The 19,213-nt window shown below is 43.7% G+C and overlaps 3 protein-coding genes and 1 pseudogene across 3 annotated transcripts; 2 read left to right on the top strand and 2 right to left on the bottom strand.

The window, feature by feature from the left end:
• Positions 1–5,416: 5,416 nt before the first annotated feature.
• On the bottom strand, positions 5,417–15,532 carry LOC127971717 (zonadhesin-like; annotated as a pseudogene).
• LOC127971746 (zona pellucida sperm-binding protein 3-like) lies at positions 7,868–10,380 on the top strand. Its single transcript, XM_052574973.1, has 8 exons — positions 7,868–8,436; positions 8,657–8,775; positions 8,856–8,959; positions 9,031–9,208; positions 9,310–9,427; positions 9,509–9,591; positions 9,652–9,743; positions 9,813–10,380. Exons 1-8 carry the CDS (start codon positions 7,903–7,905, stop codon positions 9,890–9,892), a joined length of 1,308 nt encoding a protein of 435 aa, XP_052430933.1. The 5' UTR covers positions 7,868–7,902; the 3' UTR covers positions 9,893–10,380.
• Positions 13,846–14,488, bottom strand: LOC127971693 (zona pellucida sperm-binding protein 1-like). The gene is made up of 2 exons (XM_052574898.1): positions 14,143–14,488; positions 13,846–14,069 (listed from the first exon to the last, which is right to left on the bottom strand). The coding sequence occupies exons 1-2, from the start codon at positions 14,327–14,329 to the stop codon at positions 13,873–13,875; spliced, it is 384 nt and encodes a 127-aa protein (XP_052430858.1). The 5' UTR covers positions 14,330–14,488; the 3' UTR covers positions 13,846–13,872.
• A 724-nt stretch (positions 15,533–16,256) lies between the features above and the next one.
• On the top strand, positions 16,257–18,781 carry LOC127971513 (zona pellucida sperm-binding protein 3-like). The gene is made up of 8 exons (XM_052574567.1): positions 16,257–16,838; positions 17,058–17,176; positions 17,257–17,360; positions 17,432–17,609; positions 17,711–17,828; positions 17,910–17,992; positions 18,053–18,144; positions 18,214–18,781. The coding sequence occupies exons 1-8, from the start codon at positions 16,305–16,307 to the stop codon at positions 18,291–18,293; spliced, it is 1,308 nt and encodes a 435-aa protein (XP_052430527.1). The 5' UTR covers positions 16,257–16,304; the 3' UTR covers positions 18,294–18,781.
• The last annotated feature ends 432 nt before the right edge of the window (positions 18,782–19,213 follow it).

Below are 19,213 nucleotides of genomic sequence, written 5' to 3'. Positions count from 1 at the left end.
GTGTTGATGGTAAGAGCGGTTAAGTGTTACTAGATTTATTGAACCCTACTAAAAATGGGCCCTTGTTTTGGTATCGACGGTTCCCTGAATCTATATCTGGGGAAAAACTCTTAATAACCGCTTACTCGGGTAACCAAGTGTTATGGCATGACTTGCTAAGATGCCTTTAGGAATGGGGGGGGGGGTTTGGGGAGAATCCTCTAGGTAACAACGTCCGTCTCCTATAGATGACCAAGGATGAGCTTGTCTACACCTTTGCCCTTACCTACACTCCTGAGGCGTTTGCTGGCACTCCGATTACCCGTGCAGGTGGTGCAGTTATTGGTGTTCAATGCCATTATCAAAGGTAAGTGACCTTTTGTGACTCGTGGCATTGCTTGCGGTGGTGGAACTGGAAGCCCGTTTAATTGGTAACTTGAACGGCAGGTTTCAAAATGTCAGCGGTAATGCCTTGAAGCCAACTTGGGTCCCTTATGCCTCAACGGAGGCTGGTGAAGAAGTCTTGCTGTTCTCCCTGAAGCTCATGATGGGTTTGTGCAGTTTCTCTAGACCTCCTGCCTTCTGAACGAGGCTGTGCCTAAGCAGTTCTTCCCTCTTGCAGATGACTGGTCCTTTGAGAGGCCTTCAAACTCTTACTTCCTGGGTGACGTTATTAATGTTGAGGCATCTGTGAAGGTATACAACCACGTCCCTCTGCGTGTGTTTGTGGACAGCTGTGTGGCCACCCAAGTACCTGATGTGAACGCCCTTCCGAGATATTTGTTCATTGAGAATCATGGGTGTGTTCATGTCACCAGATGCTGCAGAGTTGACTTGTTCTCGCGTTTGCTCCTTGTAACCACTTTGTCCCCGACAACTACTTTTCACTCCTTTTTTTTAGATGTCTTGTGGATGCCAAGGTCACAGCTTCCAGCTCGTGCTTCATGCCTCGATCCCAGGAGGACAAAATCCGGTTCCAGCTGGAGGCCTTCATGTTCCAGGGGGGATCCAGTCCTTCTGTATGTATTATGAGTGTTTGGGAGAACGACCTCTCCCATTTGCTTTGGTTTGTGACCCCTTACCCGTGGTGTCTCTTGCAGATCTACATGACGTGTGTTCTGAAGGCCACTCTTGCTTCTGCACCTAGTGACGCGCTCCACAAATCCTGTTCCTTTGCCAATGGGTATGTTCATGCCACTTACGAATACATTAAAGGTGCCATGTCTGATTTTTCGTATTGCAGGTGGCTTGCTGCTGATGGGAACCACCAGGTTTGTGGTTGCTGTGACTCCACATGTGGTCCTGATGGTGGAACTGCTGCTTCTCCTTTTGGAGGTAGGAAGGTGCTTTTAAGCTTGGTTTTTGACCCTTCAAGCACTTAACTCTGGTGTCTGCTTTTTCTAGGCCTTCAGTGGGAAGGGAAGGCCTCGCTCGGTCCTGTAGTGGTTCAAGAGCACAAGAAGACTTTGGCTGGTCTTCAATAAATGTGGGGGAGCAAACTTATTCTTGCTTCGGTTTTTCTTGTCTAGTTTAACCAATTGATTTGAGCGAGGAAGCGGGTAGTCCTACTGTACCTATTCTCTTGCCAGAAGGAAAGGCTCCCTTTTCGCGTTAGGGAAGTTAATAACCCTTTTAAAGGGACCTGCTGTGAGCTCCCTTTTGATGAGTACTGTAAAGGTGGAATACATTGCCCATGATGCTGTAAAGGGACTGCTGTTAATTGGCACTTGTGCCAAGAGTTCTGCGTGAACGTCCACTTCCTTGAAGCACTGCAGATTTTGCGTGCCTCTTATGCAGTGAACTTGATTTCTTCGTGTTGGTAACTTCAAATGAGCAGTTTAATTTTCTCCTTGCATCCCCAAATAGGTTTGCTCAGTTAAATTTGTTTCCTAATGCTCCTTGTTGACATCTCTAATGCTTTTAAATCCATGTACAATAAAAGCGCACTCCCAGTATCAACACTGGCACAACATTTTCCACCTTCAGATGGGTTATTTATAGGTTTTCCATTGTGTTAGGAAAATGGCAGGCATCTCTTAAGTTCAATTTAGTATTTGGGGAGCCAAACTTGCAGAACCTGTACTGACGTAAGGGGGTTTTTGTGCAGTAGCAGGTCAATTATAATTCTGAAAAATAATTGCCGAAATGACACTCAAATAGAACTAATGTTTGGACTCTCAGTGAATGACCTCTTTTGAAAACTGTTGGCTTGTGCAACATCTTGGGCGGTTTGTTTCTAGCACAGTTTCAATATTAAAGGGATACTCCACCCCAAATTGAAAATCGTCATCACTTGCCCCCAAGTCGTTCCCAACCCATAAGAGCTTCGTTCATCTTTGGAACACAACTTATTTTGGAGGAAAACCAGGAGGCTTGTGATTGGCCCACAGACTGCCAAGTAAAATGCACTGTCAAGGTCCAGAAAAGCATCCTTGGAGTAGTCAGACTGTGTACGTTCTTCTGTGTCAGCCGCGCCACAAGCTTGTGTTTTCTACATAAATTTACGCCTTGATTTGAAAGAGAACCGTGGCATCCACTAGCATATGCCGTTTGCGTTCAGCAGGTGTTTTTCAAAATGGCGCTAGGGTGATGTGGGGAGAGACAGAGGAGACCATCTGTTGAATAAAGTCTTTGTTTCATTTGTGTACAAAGTGTTCTCATCGCTTCCTAACGTTACGGTTCATCCACTGATGGCAGATGGGTAATTCTGACGGTGCTTTTCATACTTTTCTGGACCTTGACCGACGAGTGTTTTACTTGGGGATGGTCACAGGCCTCCCGGTTTTCATCCAAAATATCTTTAACCCCTTTGCTGTCAAGGATCGTCACCGGCCCCAGATTATTGTTTTACTTTCACAGCACGTTAAACATCACTCTCTTACTTGACCTGGAGAAACTGCGCATCAGTTGAAAGTTTAAAGACTGTAGCTTCAATATTTGACCAATGTTTTGATAAAACAGTGACCGTTATTTAGTAATTTATGTCAGGAGTACAAAATAGGAGCCATTTTTAGAATAGAAATTCACCAAGCATTCATATTCAGTCACGTCTGCAGTGGTTTGTGTTGTCATAGATTCACTGAAAAGCGTCAAATAGGGTTTATAGGCAAAAGTTGCATATACACAGAGATATATTTACTGATGTTTACTTTATATTTCTTCAGACAGAATCATAATTTCTATTCATTTTCCACTGGTTTACGCGATCTGATGGTAATGATCCGCTCCCAGCCCTGTCTCTGTGTGTATAGTCTTCCGTGTGTGCGCTGACAGAGACCGGATTCGCCCGTGTCTTGTCCATCATAACGGTGCATCATATGCCGCCCCGTCCTACCCATGATGCATTTCCTGTACACTTCCGTGTTGATATCTGACCACAACAACACAGAGAAACCTCTGTACCCATGAAATATCCAAATAATAAACACACGATTACGTTAGTTAATGGTTGGTATGCGATTTTCTTGAGATTTGGGGCGTTTTTATAACAATATTAAAAATGTACATCTGAAATGCTAACTTGTGCAGCGATGTAAAAGGCTATAAATAGCAAATTCCACATGTGATCGCAAAAGGAGGTTATTACAAACCTCAGTCAGGGTTTAAAGTGAGTTTTGAGTAAAAGTGTACTAATAATTTCATAAATAGTCTTATGTAGCTTGATGCTAACGTTAGGTCTAATGCAGCTACATAGCAGGTGCAGTTCTTCTTCATAATGCATTTTGTAATAGTTTTGTCAAAGGTTGTAAGAAAATGTTTTGTTGTATTTTTATAGTAAGGCTTTTGATAACAGTGGGGTAAATGTATACTGGAAGTGAAGCGATGTGGCTTGGTAAACCTTGAAATACCAGAACAAAGGCTAAAAGTAGCGAAATAAAAACAAAAGAATGATGATAAATGAAGAATGAGGATTTTGTGTCATACCTGGCCGATGTGTGAAAGGCTCGTTTCGGAAGAACAATAGAATCATGAATGGGGCAGTTTTGCCGGTCCAAACAAGAGATAATCAGGAGTCATAAATCAATTTTGTTAGCCTTTTATGAGCCTTCTCTAAAAACACACATGACATGGTCTTAGAAAAGGTTTCATAAAATTCACACTTTGTGAGATCATATTCTGAAATATCAAAGTATTAGTAGACTTGTGGCTTTAGCTTCATTATGTATCTAAAATCATATCCTACATCATTTAATACACTTCAATAGGTTTTTAATATTTTTATTGACATGTTTGAGCTTATCTCGATTATAACGGTCTGAGTAATTCTGATTCCTGAACAGTAAACTTTGAAGTGTCAGCTTTGTGAACATTATGTATCTAGTAAGAAAGACTCCTAAGCAGCAACCTTTTAATTTTGGTTATGTCATTTGTGTCTCCATGCTGAAAATGAGTGGTGACAAGTAAGGGGTTAAATTGTGTTCCGAAGACGAATGAAGTTTTTACAGGTTTGGAACAACACGGGGGTAGGTAAGTGATTAGTGACACAATTTTGGGGTGAAGTATCCCTTTAATATCACTACTTTGAGTTGCGGACAATTGACACCGTTTCGTGTTTGCTTCAAGACAGTCGAGAATTGATTTCCACTTAAAACTTGAGCTCAGCGATTTGAGTTGTATTTAAAACAAAAGCCGCAAGTAATCCACATAACTTTATATATTCTGAATGTCGGGAACCAAACTACTGTTTGGAAGACAAGTTAAAAAAAATAAAATAAATAATAATAAGGGGAGCCTTGTGCCGCCACAGGTTAGCAACTGGAGGAAGGATTAAGGAATGCACAACCTTACAAAAGGTTGTGGAACCTTGGTTTAATAGTGAGAGGGGAAAGAATAAAAACACTGGGAAGAGGCATGTAATCCCGCATTCTGCCGAACCAAAACAATACCAATAGACAAAAAGACACCTAAGGGTTCTGAAAAGTTTATTAAAAACACTAGATTTACATGACCAGAGTAACTTCTCCACTAGAAACCACAGTCTGCTCCCCAGAGACAGCCTTGATACGAGTGTCTCTTCCTGAAAGAGAGATGTTCAAAGTGAGAATGCACTTCTAAAATGCCCAGTTCCTCTTGTCAAGAGCAAGAACTCACGTTTCCTGGTGCAGCTTTGCTCACAAGAGCCAGATGATGGATGGCACACCTCTGTAGTGCAGTGGATGAAGATCTGACAGGGAAGAAAGAGGCTCAAGTCATAGAATCCACAAGTAGTAAATATACAGATGTTCAAGTAAAGGGGGGCATACGGTTTCCTGCAGAGCAGCCAGTGAGGCTGGATCTACAAATGTGAACATCTTCACAACAAAGCGCTTGTAGTGGGTTGGGAACTGAAGACCAGACGATCCAGTCACTGGAACCAGTGTGGTCAGATAGCGGTCGTCCTGGTAAGGGCATCTGAAAACAAGAGAAAAAAAAAAGTTAGAAAGGGTCTCCCAGCAGACTAACTGGATAAAGATTGGCTGTACACTCACCCGTCGATCAGAAGGTCCCACTGGGGGAGACTGAGTGGACTGGGGGTTGAAGTCGTCCAACAACGTCCCAGCGTCAGGACAATGTTGGGGTCGGTCCTCTCCATAATGTGCACCTCAACATACACAGGCTCTCGCAGGACTTTTGTGATGGGATAATCAGAGTCACTGTAATAGGACGTGTAGGCCTCATCCCCTGAGGAACAACACTGGGGTTTAACCAGACTCCAGTTTGAAAGGCTTTAGGCAGACACAGGACAAGACCTTACCTTCAGCACAGCCTTTGGTGACGCATTGGCCATTGGCCAGTCTGAGCTCCACCCTGAGAGGTCCAGGAGCAGCTACTGGTGGAGGTGGAGGAACAGAGTTGACCTCCACAACCAGAGCTTCCACAGAAGTTCCCGAATATCTACACTGGAAGAGAAACCTGGACGACACACAGCGAGCTTGTAGCATTTATCAGGGATTAATGGTCACACCAAGACATGGATCACCTACTCAAAATGACTGTCCCTTGTGATAGAACCATATGGTCCAATCCCCACTTCATACGAGGAGGTCATTCGGTTTTCATACACCACATATCCGCTGTCCTCCTGTGAATAGGAACAGTGTCAGCATCCAGTCCATCACAAGCAAATGCAGAATAAAACCAGTAGCAGCTGCTCACCATCACGCTCGTGCCACATGCGGTCACAGGGAACTGGTATATAGCAAAGGAAGGTGTAGACCCCACAGGAGCACAAGGTGGGTCATTTCCACCCAGTAGATGAACCGTATCCAGACTCAGTCGAGGCAGAGTAACATCTCTAGACACCACTACCACAAACTGACCATCTCTAATACACTGGACGGTCACTAGAACAAGGTACAAGAGCAGGTTAAATTCAGAGAATCAGTTTGACACGAACGGAATAAGATTGAGAACACTTACCCGCCCTTCCATAGAAACACTGCTGTCCGTTAAAGCAGCAGTTGATAGCTTCACACTCAGCACCACTGATCCCAGGTAGACCACATTGGATCTGCTCAGAATCAGCTACAGCTACACATTTATCAAAGGGCTCTGCCTGCACTACTGGCTTCTGAAACTGCTGTTTAACTGGCTTCTGAATCGGAAACTGCGGCTTAGTTAACTGTTGAACAGGCTTCTGAAGTGGAAATTGCGGGTTAGGTAGGTGTTGAACTGGTTTCTGAAGTGGAAACTGCTGGTTAGTTAGCTGTTGAACAGGCTTCTGAAGCGGAAACTGCGGCTTAGTTAGCTGTTGAACTGGCTTCCGAAGCGGAAACTGCTGGTTAGTTAGCGGTTGAACAGGCTTCTGAAGCGGATACTGCGGCTTAGTTAACTGTTGAACAGGCTTCTGAAGTGGAAATTGCGGGTTAGGTAGGTGTTGAACTGGTTTCTGAAGTGGAAACTGCGGCTTAGTTAGCTGTTGAACTGGCTTCCGAAGCGGAAACTGTTGGTTAGTTAGCTGTTGAACTGGCTTCTGGAGCTGAAACTGCTGGTCAGTCTGCTGGAGCTGAAACTGCTGGTCAGTCTGCTGCATCATCAGAGCTTGAGCATCCTGAAGCGACTTACTCCACTGTGGAACAGCATGACAGAAAGCACAGACCAACGAAATCTGAACCAAACACCAACTTCCAGCCATTGTTCAACAGCTAAACACAAAGAGGAGACATTGCCCTTTGGTCTTTTTCTATTCTACAGATTTCAGCTAATTAACGATAGTCCCTCCCTCTTCATTAACAACTGAGTGGACAAATCCCAGGGTTGTAAATGGACATGTAAAACCGTTCTGGAGAATTTTTGCCCATACCCAAGCCACGTACCTTTTTATGTAGATATCATTTAAAATATTGTATCAATGCATTCTATGGCACCTTTAACTGGGATTATGAACTCATATTTTGGCCGGAAACAATAGTTTGAATTTCTTAACGATGGATTTGTTTCTTATAAACACAAAGCCTTTCACTTCAAAAGACAGTAATTGATGTGAATTACTTGTGGATTATATTGATATTTATATCAGCTCTTTGGACTTTCGTTCTGATGCCACCCATTCACTGCAGAGGATTCATTGGGGAGCAAGTGATGTAATTCTACATTTTTCCAAATCTTTTCCAATGATAAACTAAAAACCATTTAAAAAGAGAGAGATTTTTATGAATATTCTATATTATTTGAGTCATATCAGGGGCTTTTTTAATTACATTCATTGTCTATCATAGACACACAGTCAAACTTTAATTGTAAAATTGTGAATAAGTGTAGATGAAAATCTCAGATCCTTATCAAGCCTTCCATTGGCTAGTGACATTCCAGAACGTTCTCATTTGTTAATTTGTTGAATCAAAGGTAATCAATCAAGCTGAAAGGGGAGGAGCCGCTTAAATTCAAAGCTGTACTTAATGGCAAAGACGAGGACTGGTGGGTATTGTGTTAACGTTTGTCAGGATGGGTCTTTTGCAATATGTGTTAGTGCTGGTTGTGCTTGTGGTGTTTGATCTGAAGAATGCTTTTGGAAGTTTGAGATCCAGTCAAAGTCCAAAAAGCAAGAAGCATCAATCATATCCAGCTTCCAGAGTGCCTGTTTCTTCTCAAGTGCTCGGAAACACTTTGCAGAAGGCTTCTCTGTCTCAGAGTCTTGACTACAGAGGATTTGCACAAGAGCCTCTTGGTCTTCAGGAGAAGCAGGTGTTGCAGGGTCCAGTGAAGCCTTTGGACTGGAGGTTTCCCACTGTTCCAGAAGTGCCGAGTGAGATGGTGGTGGACTTCCATTTGAGGCAACCTGTGACTCCCAGTAGTGTAGCTATTCAATGCGGTGAGAACCGGGTTCATGTGGAGGTACAGCAGGACTTGTTTAGCAATGGTGAACTGATCCAGCCATCTGGTCTGACTTTGGGAGGATGTCCTGTTGTCGGTTTGGTCCCAGGCTCCAAGGTGCTCTTCTTTGACAATGAACTGCAGGACTGCAATAGTGTGTTGATGGTAAGAGCGGTTAAGTGTTACTAGATTTATTGAACCCTACTAAAAATGGGCCCTTGTTTTGGTATCGACGGTTCCCTGAATCTATATCTGGGGAAAAACTCTTAATAACCGCTTACTCGGGTAACCAAGTGTTATGGCATGACTTGCTAAGATGCCTTTAGGAATGGGGGGGGGGGGGTTTGGGGAGAATCCTCTAGGTAACAACGTCCGTCTCCTATAGATGACCAAGGATGAGCTTGTCTACACCTTTGCCCTTACCTACACTCCTGAGGCGTTTGCTGGCACTCCGATTACCCGTGCAGGTGGTGCAGTTATTGGTGTTCAATGCCATTATCAAAGGTAAGTGACCTTTTGTGACTCGTGGCATTGCTTGCGGTGGTGGAACTGGAAGCCCGTTTAATTGGTAACTTGAACGGCAGGTTTCAAAATGTCAGCGGTAATGCCTTGAAGCCAACTTGGGTCCCTTATGCCTCAACGGAGGCTGGTGAAGAAGTCTTGCTGTTCTCCCTGAAGCTCATGATGGGTTTGTGCAGTTTCTCTAGACCTCCTGCCTTCTGAACGAGGCTGTGCCTAAGCAGTTCTTCCCTCTTGCAGATGACTGGTCCTTTGAGAGGCCTTCAAACTCTTACTTCCTGGGTGACGTTATTAATGTTGAGGCATCTGTGAAGGTATACAACCACGTCCCTCTGCGTGTGTTTGTGGACAGCTGTGTGGCCACCCAAGTACCTGATGTGAACGCCCTTCCGAGATATTTGTTCATTGAGAATCATGGGTGTGTTCATGTCACCAGATGCTGCAGAGTTGACTTGTTCTCGCGTTTGCTCCTTGTAACCACTTTGTCCCCGACAACTACTTTTCACTCCTTTTTTTTAGATGTCTTGTGGATGCCAAGGTCACAGCTTCCAGCTCGCGCTTCATGCCTCGATCCCAGGAGGACAAAATCCGGTTCCAGCTGGAGGCCTTCATGTTCCAGGGGGGATCCAGTCCTTCTGTATGTATTATGAGTGTTTGGGAGAACGACCTCTCCCATTTGCTTTGGTTTGTGACCCCTTACCCGTGGTGTCTCTTGCAGATCTACATGACGTGTGTTCTGAAGGCCACTCTTGCTTCTGCACCTAGTGACGCGCTCCACAAATCCTGTTCCTTTGCCAATGGGTATGTTCATGCCACTTACGAATACATTAAAGGTGCCATGTCTGATTTTTCGTATTGCAGGTGGCTTGCTGCTGATGGGAACCACCAGGTTTGTGGTTGCTGTGACTCCACATGTGGTCCTGATGGTGGAACTGCTGCTTCTCCTTTTGGAGGTAGGAAGGTGCTTTTAAGCTTGGTTTTTGACCCTTCAAGCACTTAACTCTGGTGTCTGCTTTTTCTAGGCCTTCAGTGGGAAGGGAAGGCCTCGCTCGGTCCTGTAGTGGTTCAAGAGCACAAGAAGACTTTGGCTGGTCTTCAATAAATGTGGGGGAGCAAACTTATTCTTGCTTCGGTTTTTCTTGTCTAGTTTAACCAATTGATTTGAGCGAGGAAGCGGGTAGTCCTACTGTACCTATTCTCTTGCCAGAAGGAAAGGCTCCCTTTTCGCGTTAGGGAAGTTAATAACCCTTTTAAAGGGACCTGCTGTGAGCTCCCTTTTGATGAGTACTGTAAAGGTGGAATACATTGCCCATGATGCTGTAAAGGGACTGCTGTTAATTGGCACTTGTGCCAAGAGTTCTGCGTGAACGTCCACTTCCTTGAAGCACTGCAGATTTTGCGTGCCTCTTATGCAGTGAACTTGATTTCTTCGTGTTGGTAACTTCAAATGAGCAGTTTAATTTTCTCCTTGCATCCCCAAATAGGTTTGCTCAGTTAAATTTGTTTCCTAATGCTCCTTGTTGACATCTCTAATGCTTTTAAATCCATGTACAATAAAAGCGCACTCCCAGTATCAACACTGGCACAACATTTTCCACCTTCAGATGGGTTATTTATAGGTTTTCCATTGTGTTAGGAAAATGGCAGGCATCTCTTAAGTTCAATTTAGTATTTGGGGAGCCAAACTTGCAGAACCTGTACTGACGTAAGGGGGTTTTTGTGCAGTAGCAGGTCAATTATAATTCTGAAAAATAATTGCCGAAATGACACTCAAATAGAACTAATGTTTGGACTCTCAGTGAATGACCTCTTTTGAAAACTGTTGGCTTGTGCAACATCTTGGGCGGTTTGTTTCTAGCACAGTTTCAATATTAAAGGGATACTCCACCCCAAATTGAAAATCGTCATCACTTGCCCCCAAGTCGTTCCCAACCCATAAGAGCTTCGTTCATCTTTGGAACACAACTTATTTTGGAGGAAAACCAGGAGGCTTGTGATTGGCCCACAGACTGCCAAGTAAAATGCACTGTCAAGGTCCAGAAAAGCATCCTTGGAGTAGTCAGACTGTGTACGTTCTTCTGTGTCAGCCGCGCCACAAGCTTGTGTTTTCTACATAAATTTACGCCTTGATTTGAAAGAGAACCGTGGCATCCACTAGCATATGCCGTTTGCGTTCAGCAGGTGTTTTTCAAAATGGCGCTAGGGTGATGTGGGGAGAGACAGAGGAGACCATCTGTTGAATAAAGTCTTTGTTTCATTTGTGTACAAAGTGTTCTCATCGCTTCCTAACGTTACGGTTCATCCACTGATGGCAGATGGGTAATTCTGACGGTGCTTTTCATACTTTTCTGGACCTTGACCGACGAGTGTTTTACTTGGGGATGGTCACAGGCCTCCCGGTTTTCATCCAAAATATCTTTAACCCCTTTGCTGTCAAGGATCGTCACCGGCCCCAGATTATTGTTTTACTTTCACAGCACGTTAAACATCACTCTCTTACTTGACCTGGAGAAACTGCGCATCAGTTGAAAGTTTAAAGACTGTAGCTTCAATATTTGACCAATGTTTTGATAAAACAGTGACCGTTATTTAGTAATTTATGTCAGGAGTACAAAATAGGAGCCATTTTTAGAATAGAAATTCACCAAGCATTCATATTCAGTCACGTCTGCAGTGGTTTGTGTTGTCATAGATTCACTGAAAAGCGTCAAATAGGGTTTATAGGCAAAAGTTGCATATACACAGAGATATATTTACTGATGTTTACTTTATATTTCTTCAGACAGAATCATAATTTCTATTCATTTTCCACTGGTTTACGCGATCTGATGGTAATGATCCGCTCCCAGCCCTGTCTCTGTGTGTATAGTCTTCCGTGTGTGCGCTGACAGAGACCGGATTCGCCCGTGTCTTGTCCATCATAACGGTGCATCATATGCCGCCCCGTCCTACCCATGATGCATTTCCTGTACACTTCCGTGTTGATATCTGACCACAACAACACAGAGAAACCTCTGTACCCATGAAATATCCAAATAATAAACACACGATTACGTTAGTTAATGGTTGGTATGCGATTTTCTTGAGATTTGGGGCGTTTTTATAACAATATTAAAAATGTACATCTGAAATGCTAACTTGTGCAGCGATGTAAAAGGCTATAAATAGCAAATTCCACATGTGATCGCAAAAGGAGGTTATTACAAACCTCAGTCAGGGTTTAAAGTGAGTTTTGAGTAAAAGTGTACTAATAATTTCATAAATAGTCTTATGTAGCTTGATGCTAACGTTAGGTCTAATGCAGCTACATAGCAGGTGCAGTTCTTCTTCATAATGCATTTTGTAATAGTTTTGTCAAAGGTTGTAAGAAAATGTTTTGTTGTATTTTTATAGTAAGGCTTTTGATAACAGTGGGGTAAATGTATACTGGAAGTGAAGCGATGTGGCTTGGTAAACCTTGAAATACCAGAACAAAGGCTAAAAGTAGCGAAATAAAAACAAAAGAATGATGATAAATGAAGAATGAGGATTTTGTGTCATACCTGGCCGATGTGTGAAAGGCTCGTTTCGGAAGAACAATAGAATCATGAATGGGGCAGTTTTGCCGGTCCAAACAAGAGATAATCAGGAGTCATAAATCAATTTTGTTAGCCTTTTATGAGCCTTCTCTAAAAACACACATGACATGGTCTTAGAAAAGGTTTCATAAAATTCACACTTTGTGAGATCATATTCTGAAATATCAAAGTATTAGTAGACTTGTGGCTTTAGCTTCATTATGTATCTAAAATCATATCCTACATCATTTAATACACTTCAATAGGTTTTTAATATTTTTATTGACATGTTTGAGCTTATCTCGATTATAACGGTCTGAGTAATTCTGATTCCTGAACAGTAAACTTTGAAGTGTCAGCTTTGTGAACATTATGTATCTAGTAAGAAAGACTCCTAAGCAGCAACCTTTTAATTTTGGTTATGTCATTTGTGTCTCCATGCTGAAAATGAGTGGTGACAAGTAAGGGGTTAAATTGTGTTCCGAAGACGAATGAAGTTTTTACAGGTTTGGAACAACACGGGGGTAGGTAAGTGATTAGTGACACAATTTTGGGGTGAAGTATCCCTTTAATATCACTACTTTGAGTTGCGGACAATTGACACCGTTTCGTGTTTGCTTCAAGACAGTCGAGAATTGATTTCCACTTAAAACTTGAGCTCAGCGATTTGAGTTGTATTTAAAACAAAAGCCGCAAGTAATCCACATAACTTTATATATTCTGAATGTCGGGAACCAAACTACTGTTTGGAAGACAAGTTAAAAAAAAAAAATAAAATAATAATAAGGGGAGCCTTGTGCCGCCACAGGTTAGCAACTGGAGGAAGGATTAAGGAATGCACAACCTTACAAAAGGTTGTGGAACCTTGGTTTAATAGTGAGAGGGGAAAGAATAAAAACACTGGGAAGAGGCATGTAATCCCGCATTCTGCCGAACCAAAACAATACCAATAGACAAAAAGACACCTAAGGGTTCTGAAAAGTTTATTAAAAACACTAGATTTACATGACCAGAGTAACTTCTCCACTAGAAACCACAGTCTGCTCCCCAGAGACAGCCTTGATACGAGTGTCTCTTCCTGAAAGAGAGATGTTCAAAGTGAGAATGCACTTCTAAAATGCCCAGTTCCTCTTGTCAAGAGCAAGAACTCACGTTTCCTGGTGCAGCTTTGCTCACAAGAGCCAGATGATGGATGGCACACCTCTGTAGTGCAGTGGATGAAGATCTGACAGGGAAGAAAGAGGCTCAAGTCATAGAATCCACAAGTAGTAAATATACAGATGTTCAAGTAAAGGGGGGCATACGGTTTCCTGCAGAGCAGCCAGTGAGGCTGGATCTACAAATGTGAACATCTTCACAACAAAGCGCTTGTAGTGGGTTGGGAACTGAAGACCAGACGATCCAGTCACTGGAACCAGTGTGGTCAGATAGCGGTCGTCCTGGTAAGGGCATCTGAAAACAAGAGAAAAAAAAAAGTTAGAAAGGGTCTCCCAGCAGACTAACTGGATAAAGATTGGCTGTACACTCACCCGTCGATCAGAAGGTCCCACTGGGGGAGACTGAGTGGACTGGGGGTTGAAGTCGTCCAACAACGTCCCAGCGTCAGGACAATGTTGGGGTCGGTCCTCTCCATAATGTGCACCTCAACATACACAGGCTCTCGCAGGACTTTTGTGATGGGATAATCAGAGTCACTGTAATAGGACGTGTAGGCCTCATCCCCTGAGGAACAACACTGGGGTTTAACCAGACTCCAGTTTGAAAGGCTTTAGGCAGACACAGGACAAGACCTTACCTTCAGCACAGCCTTTGGTGACGCATTGGCCATTGGCCAGTCTGAGCTCCACCCTGAGAGGTCCAGGAGCAGCTACTGGTGGAGGTGGAGGAACAGAGTTGACCTCCACAACCAGAGCTTCCACAGAAGTTCCCGAATATCTACACTGGAAGAGAAACCTGGACGACACACAGCGAGCTTGTAGCATTTATCAGGGATTAATGGTCACACCAAGACATGGATCACCTACTCAAAATGACTGTCCCTTGTGATAGAACCATATGGTCCAATCCCCACTTCATACGAGGAGGTCATTCGGTTTTCATACACCACATATCCGCTGTCCTCCTGTGAATAGGAACAGTGTCAGCATCCAGTCCATCACAAGCAAATGCAGAATAAAACCAGTAGCAGCTGCTCACCATCACGCTCGTGCCACATGCGGTCACAGGGAACTGGTATATAGCAAAGGAAGGTGTAGACCCCACAGGAGCACAAGGTGGGTCATTTCCACCCAGTAGATGAACCGTATCCAGACTCAGTCGAGGCAGAGTAACATCTCTAGACACCACTACCACAAACTGACCATCTCTAATACACTGGACGGTCACTAGAACAAGGTACAAGAGCAGGTTAAATTCAGAGAATCAGTTTGACACGAACGGAATAAGATTGAGAACACTTACCCGCCCTTCCATAGAAACACTGCTGTCCGTTAAAGCAGCAGTTGATAGCTTCACACTCAGCACCACTGATCCCAGGTAGACCACATTGGATCTGCTCAGAATCAGCTACAGCTACACATTTATCAAAGGGCTCTGCCTGCACTACTGGCTTCTGAAACTGCTGTTTAACTGGCTTCTGAATCGGAAACTGCGGCTTAGTTAACTGTTGAACAGGCTTCTGAAGTGGAAATTGCGGGTTAGGTAGGTGTTGAACTGGTTTCTGAAGTGGAAACTGCTGGTTAGTTAGCTGTTGAACAGGCTTCTGAAGCGGAAACTGCGGCTTAGTTAGCTGTTGAACTGGCTTCCGAAGCGGAAACTGCTGGTTAGTTAGCGGTTGAACAGGCTTCTGAAGCGGATACTGCGGCTTAGTTAACTGTTGAACAGGCTTCTGAAGTGGAAATTGCGGGTTAGGTAGGTGTTGAACTGGTTTCTGAAGTGGAAACTGCGGCTTAGTTAGCTGTTGAACTGGCTTCCGAAGCGGAAACTGTTGGTTAGTTAGCTGTTGAACTGGCTTCTGGAGCTGAAACTGCTGGTCAGTCTGCTGCATCATCAGAGCTTGAGCATCCTGAAGCGACTTACTCCACTGTGGAACAGCATGACAGAAAGCACAGACCAACGAAATCTGAACCAAACACCAACTTCCAGCCATTGTTCAACAGCTAAACACAAAGAGGAGACATTGCCCTTTGGTCTTTTTCTATTCTACAGATTTCAGCTAATTAACGATAGTCCCTCCCTCTTCATTAACAACTGAGTGGACAAATCCCAGGGTTGTAAATGGACATGTAAAACCGTTCTGGAGAATTTTTGCCCATACCCAAGCCACGTACCTTTTTATGTAGATATCATTTAAAATATTGTATCAATGCATTCTATGGCACCTTTAACTGGGATTATGAACTCATATTTTGGCCGGAAACAATAGTTTGAATTTCTTAACGATGGATTTGTTTCTTATAAACACAAAGCCTTTCACTTCAAAAGACAGTAATTGATGTGAATTACTTGTGGATTATATTGATATTTATATCAGCTCTTTGGACTTTCGTTCTGATGCCACCCATTCACTGCAGAGGATTCATTGGGGAGCAAGTGATGTAATTCTACATTTTTCCAAATCTTTTCCAATGATAAACTAAAAACCATTTAAAAAGAGAGAGATTTTTATGAATATTCTATATTATTTGAGTCATATCAGGGGCTTTTTTAATGACATTCATTGTCTATCATAGACACACAGTCAAACTTTAATTGTAAAATTGTGAATAAGTGTAGATGAAAATCTCAGATCCTTATCAAGCCTTCCATTGGCTAGTGACATTCCAGAACGTTCTCATTTGTTAATTTGTTGAATCAAAGGTAATCAATCAAGCTGAAAGGGGAGGAGCCGCTTAAATTCAAAGCTGTACTTAATGGCAAAGACGAGGACTGGTGGGTATTGTGTTAACGTTTGTCAGGATGGGTCTTTTGCAATATGTGTTAGTGCTGGTTGTGCTTGTGGTGTTTGATCTGAAGAATGCTTTTGGAAGTTTGAGATCCAGTCAAAGTCCAAAAAGCAAGAAGCATCAATCATATCCAGCTTCCAGAGTGCCTGTTTCTTCTCAAGTGCTCGGAAACACTTTGCAGAAGGCTTCTCTGTCTCAGAGTCTTGACTACAGAGGATTTGCACAAGAGCCTCTTGGTCTTCAGGAGAAGCAGGTGTTGCAGGGTCCAGTGAAGCCTTTGGACTGGAGGTTTCCCACTGTTCCAGAAGTGCCGAGTGAGATGGCGGTGGACTTCCATTTGAGGCAACCTGTGACTCCCAGTAGTGTAGCTATTCAATGCGGTGAGAACCGGGTTCATGTGGAGGTACAGCAGGACTTGTTTAGCAATGGTGAACTGATCCAGCCATCTGGTCTGACTTTGGGAGGATGTCCTGTTGTCGGTTTGGTCCCAGGCTCCAAGGTGCTCTTCTTTGACAATGAACTGCAGGACTGCAATAGTGTGTTGATGGTAAGAGCGGTTAAGTGTTACTAGATTTATTGAACCCTACTAAAAATGGGCCCTTGTTTTGGTATCGACGGTTCCCTGAATCTATATCTGGGGAAAAACTCTTAATAACCGCTTACTCGGGTAACCAAGTGTTATGGCATGACTTGCTAAGATGCCTTTAGGAATGGGGGGGGGGGGTTTGGGGAGAATCCTCTAGGTAACAACGTCCGTCTCCTATAGATGACCAAGGATGAGCTTGTCTACACCTTTGCCCTTACCTACACTCCTGAGGCGTTTGCTGGCACTCCGATTACCCGTGCAGGTGGTGCAGTTATTGGTGTTCAATGCCATTATCAAAGGTAAGTGACCTTTTGTGACTCGTGGCATTGCTTGCGGTGGTGGAACTGGAAGCCCGTTTAATTGGTAACTTGAACGGCAGGTTTCAAAATGTCAGCGGTAATGCCTTGAAGCCAACTTGGGTCCCTTATGCCTCAACGGAGGCTGGTGAAGAAGTCTTGCTGTTCTCCCTGAAGCTCATGATGGGTTTGTGCAGTTTCTCTAGACCTCCTGCCTTCTGAACGAGGCTGTGCCTAAGCAGTTCTTCCCTCTTGCAGATGACTGGTCCTTTGAGAGGCCTTCAAACTCTTACTTCCTGGGTGACGTTATTAATGTTGAGGCATCTGTGAAGGTATACAACCACGTCCCTCTGCGTGTGTTTGTGGACAGCTGTGTGGCCACCCAAGTACCTGATGTGAACGCCCTTCCGAGATATTTGTTCATTGAGAATCATGGGTGTGTTCATGTCACCAGATGCTGCAGAGTTGACTTGTTCTCGCGTTTGCTCCTTGTAACCACTTTGTCCCCGACAACTACTTTTCACTCCTTTTTTTTAGATGTCTTGTGGATGCCAAGGTCACAGCTTCCAGCTCGCGCTTCATGCCTCGATCCCAGGAGGACAAAATCCGGTTCCAGCTGGAGGCCTTCATGTTCCAGGGGGGATCCAGTCCTTCTGTATGTATTATGAGTGTTTGGGAGAACGACCTCTCCCATTTGCTTTGGTTTGTGACCCCTTACCCGTGGTGTCTCTTGCAGATCTACATGACGTGTGTTCTGAAGGCCACTCTTGCTTCTGCACCTAGTGACGCGCTCCACAAATCCTGTTCCTTTGCCAATGGGTATGTTCATGCCACTTACGAATACATTAAAGGTGCCATGTCTGATTTTTCGTATTGCAGGTGGCTTGCTGCTGATGGGAACCACCAGGTTTGTGGTTGCTGTGACTCCACATGTGGTCCTGATGGTGGAACTGCTGCTTCTCCTTTTGGAGGTAGGAAGGTGCTTTTAAGCTTGGTTTTTGACCCTTCAAGCACTTAACTCTGGTGTCTGCTTTTTCTAGGCCTTCAGTGGGAAGGGAAGGCCTCGCTCGGTCCTGTAGTGGTTCAAGAGCACAAGAAGACTTTGGCTGGTCTTCAATAAATGTGGGGGAGCAAACTTATTCTTGCTTCGGTTTTTCTTGTCTAGTTTAACCAATTGATTTGAGCGAGGAAGCGGGTAGTCCTACTGTACCTATTCTCTTGCCAGAAGGAAAGGCTCCCTTTTCGCGTTAGGGAAGTTAATAACCCTTTTAAAGGGACCTGCTGTGAGCTCCCTTTTGATGAGTACTGTAAAGGTGGAATACATTGCCCATGATGCTGTAAAGGGACTGCTGTTAATTGGCACTTGTGCCAAGAGTTCTGCGTGAACGTCCACTTCCTTGAAGCACTGCAGATTTTGCGTGCCTCTTATGCAGTGAACTTGATTTCTTCGTGTTGGTAACTTCAAATGAGCAGTTTAATTTTCTCCTTGCATCCCCAAATAGGTTTGCTCAGTTAAATTTGTTTCCTAATGCTCCTTGTTGACATCTCTAATGCTTTTAAATCCATGTACAATAAAAGCGCACTCCCAGTATCAACACTGGCACAACATTTTCCACCTTCAGATGGGTTATTTATAGGTTTTCCATTGTGTTAGGAAAATGGCAGGCATCTCTTAAGTTCAATTTAGTATTTGGGGAGCCAAACTTGCAGAACCTGTACTGACGTAAGGGGGTTTTTGTGCAGTAGCAGGTCAATTATAATTCTGAAAAATAATTGCCGAAATGACACTCAAATAGAACTAATTTTTGGACTCTCAGTGAATGACCGATTTTGAAAACTGTTGGCTTGTGCAACATCTTGGGCGGTTTGTTTCTAGCACAGTTTCAATATTAAAGGGATACTCCACCCCAAATTGAAAATCGTCATCACTTGCCCCCAAGTCGTTCCCAACCCATAAGAGCTTCGTTCATCTTTGGAACACAACTTATTTTGGAGGAAAACCAGGAGGCTTGTGATTGGCCCACAGACTGCCAAGTAAAA

Source organism: Carassius gibelio, chromosome A4 (assembly GCF_023724105.1).
Source record: "Carassius gibelio isolate Cgi1373 ecotype wild population from Czech Republic chromosome A4, carGib1.2-hapl.c, whole genome shotgun sequence".
NCBI lineage: Eukaryota > Metazoa > Chordata > Actinopteri > Cypriniformes > Cyprinidae > Carassius > Carassius gibelio.
Note: the sequence above shows the minus strand (reverse complement) of the source record. Positions and strands in the feature narration are given on the sequence as shown.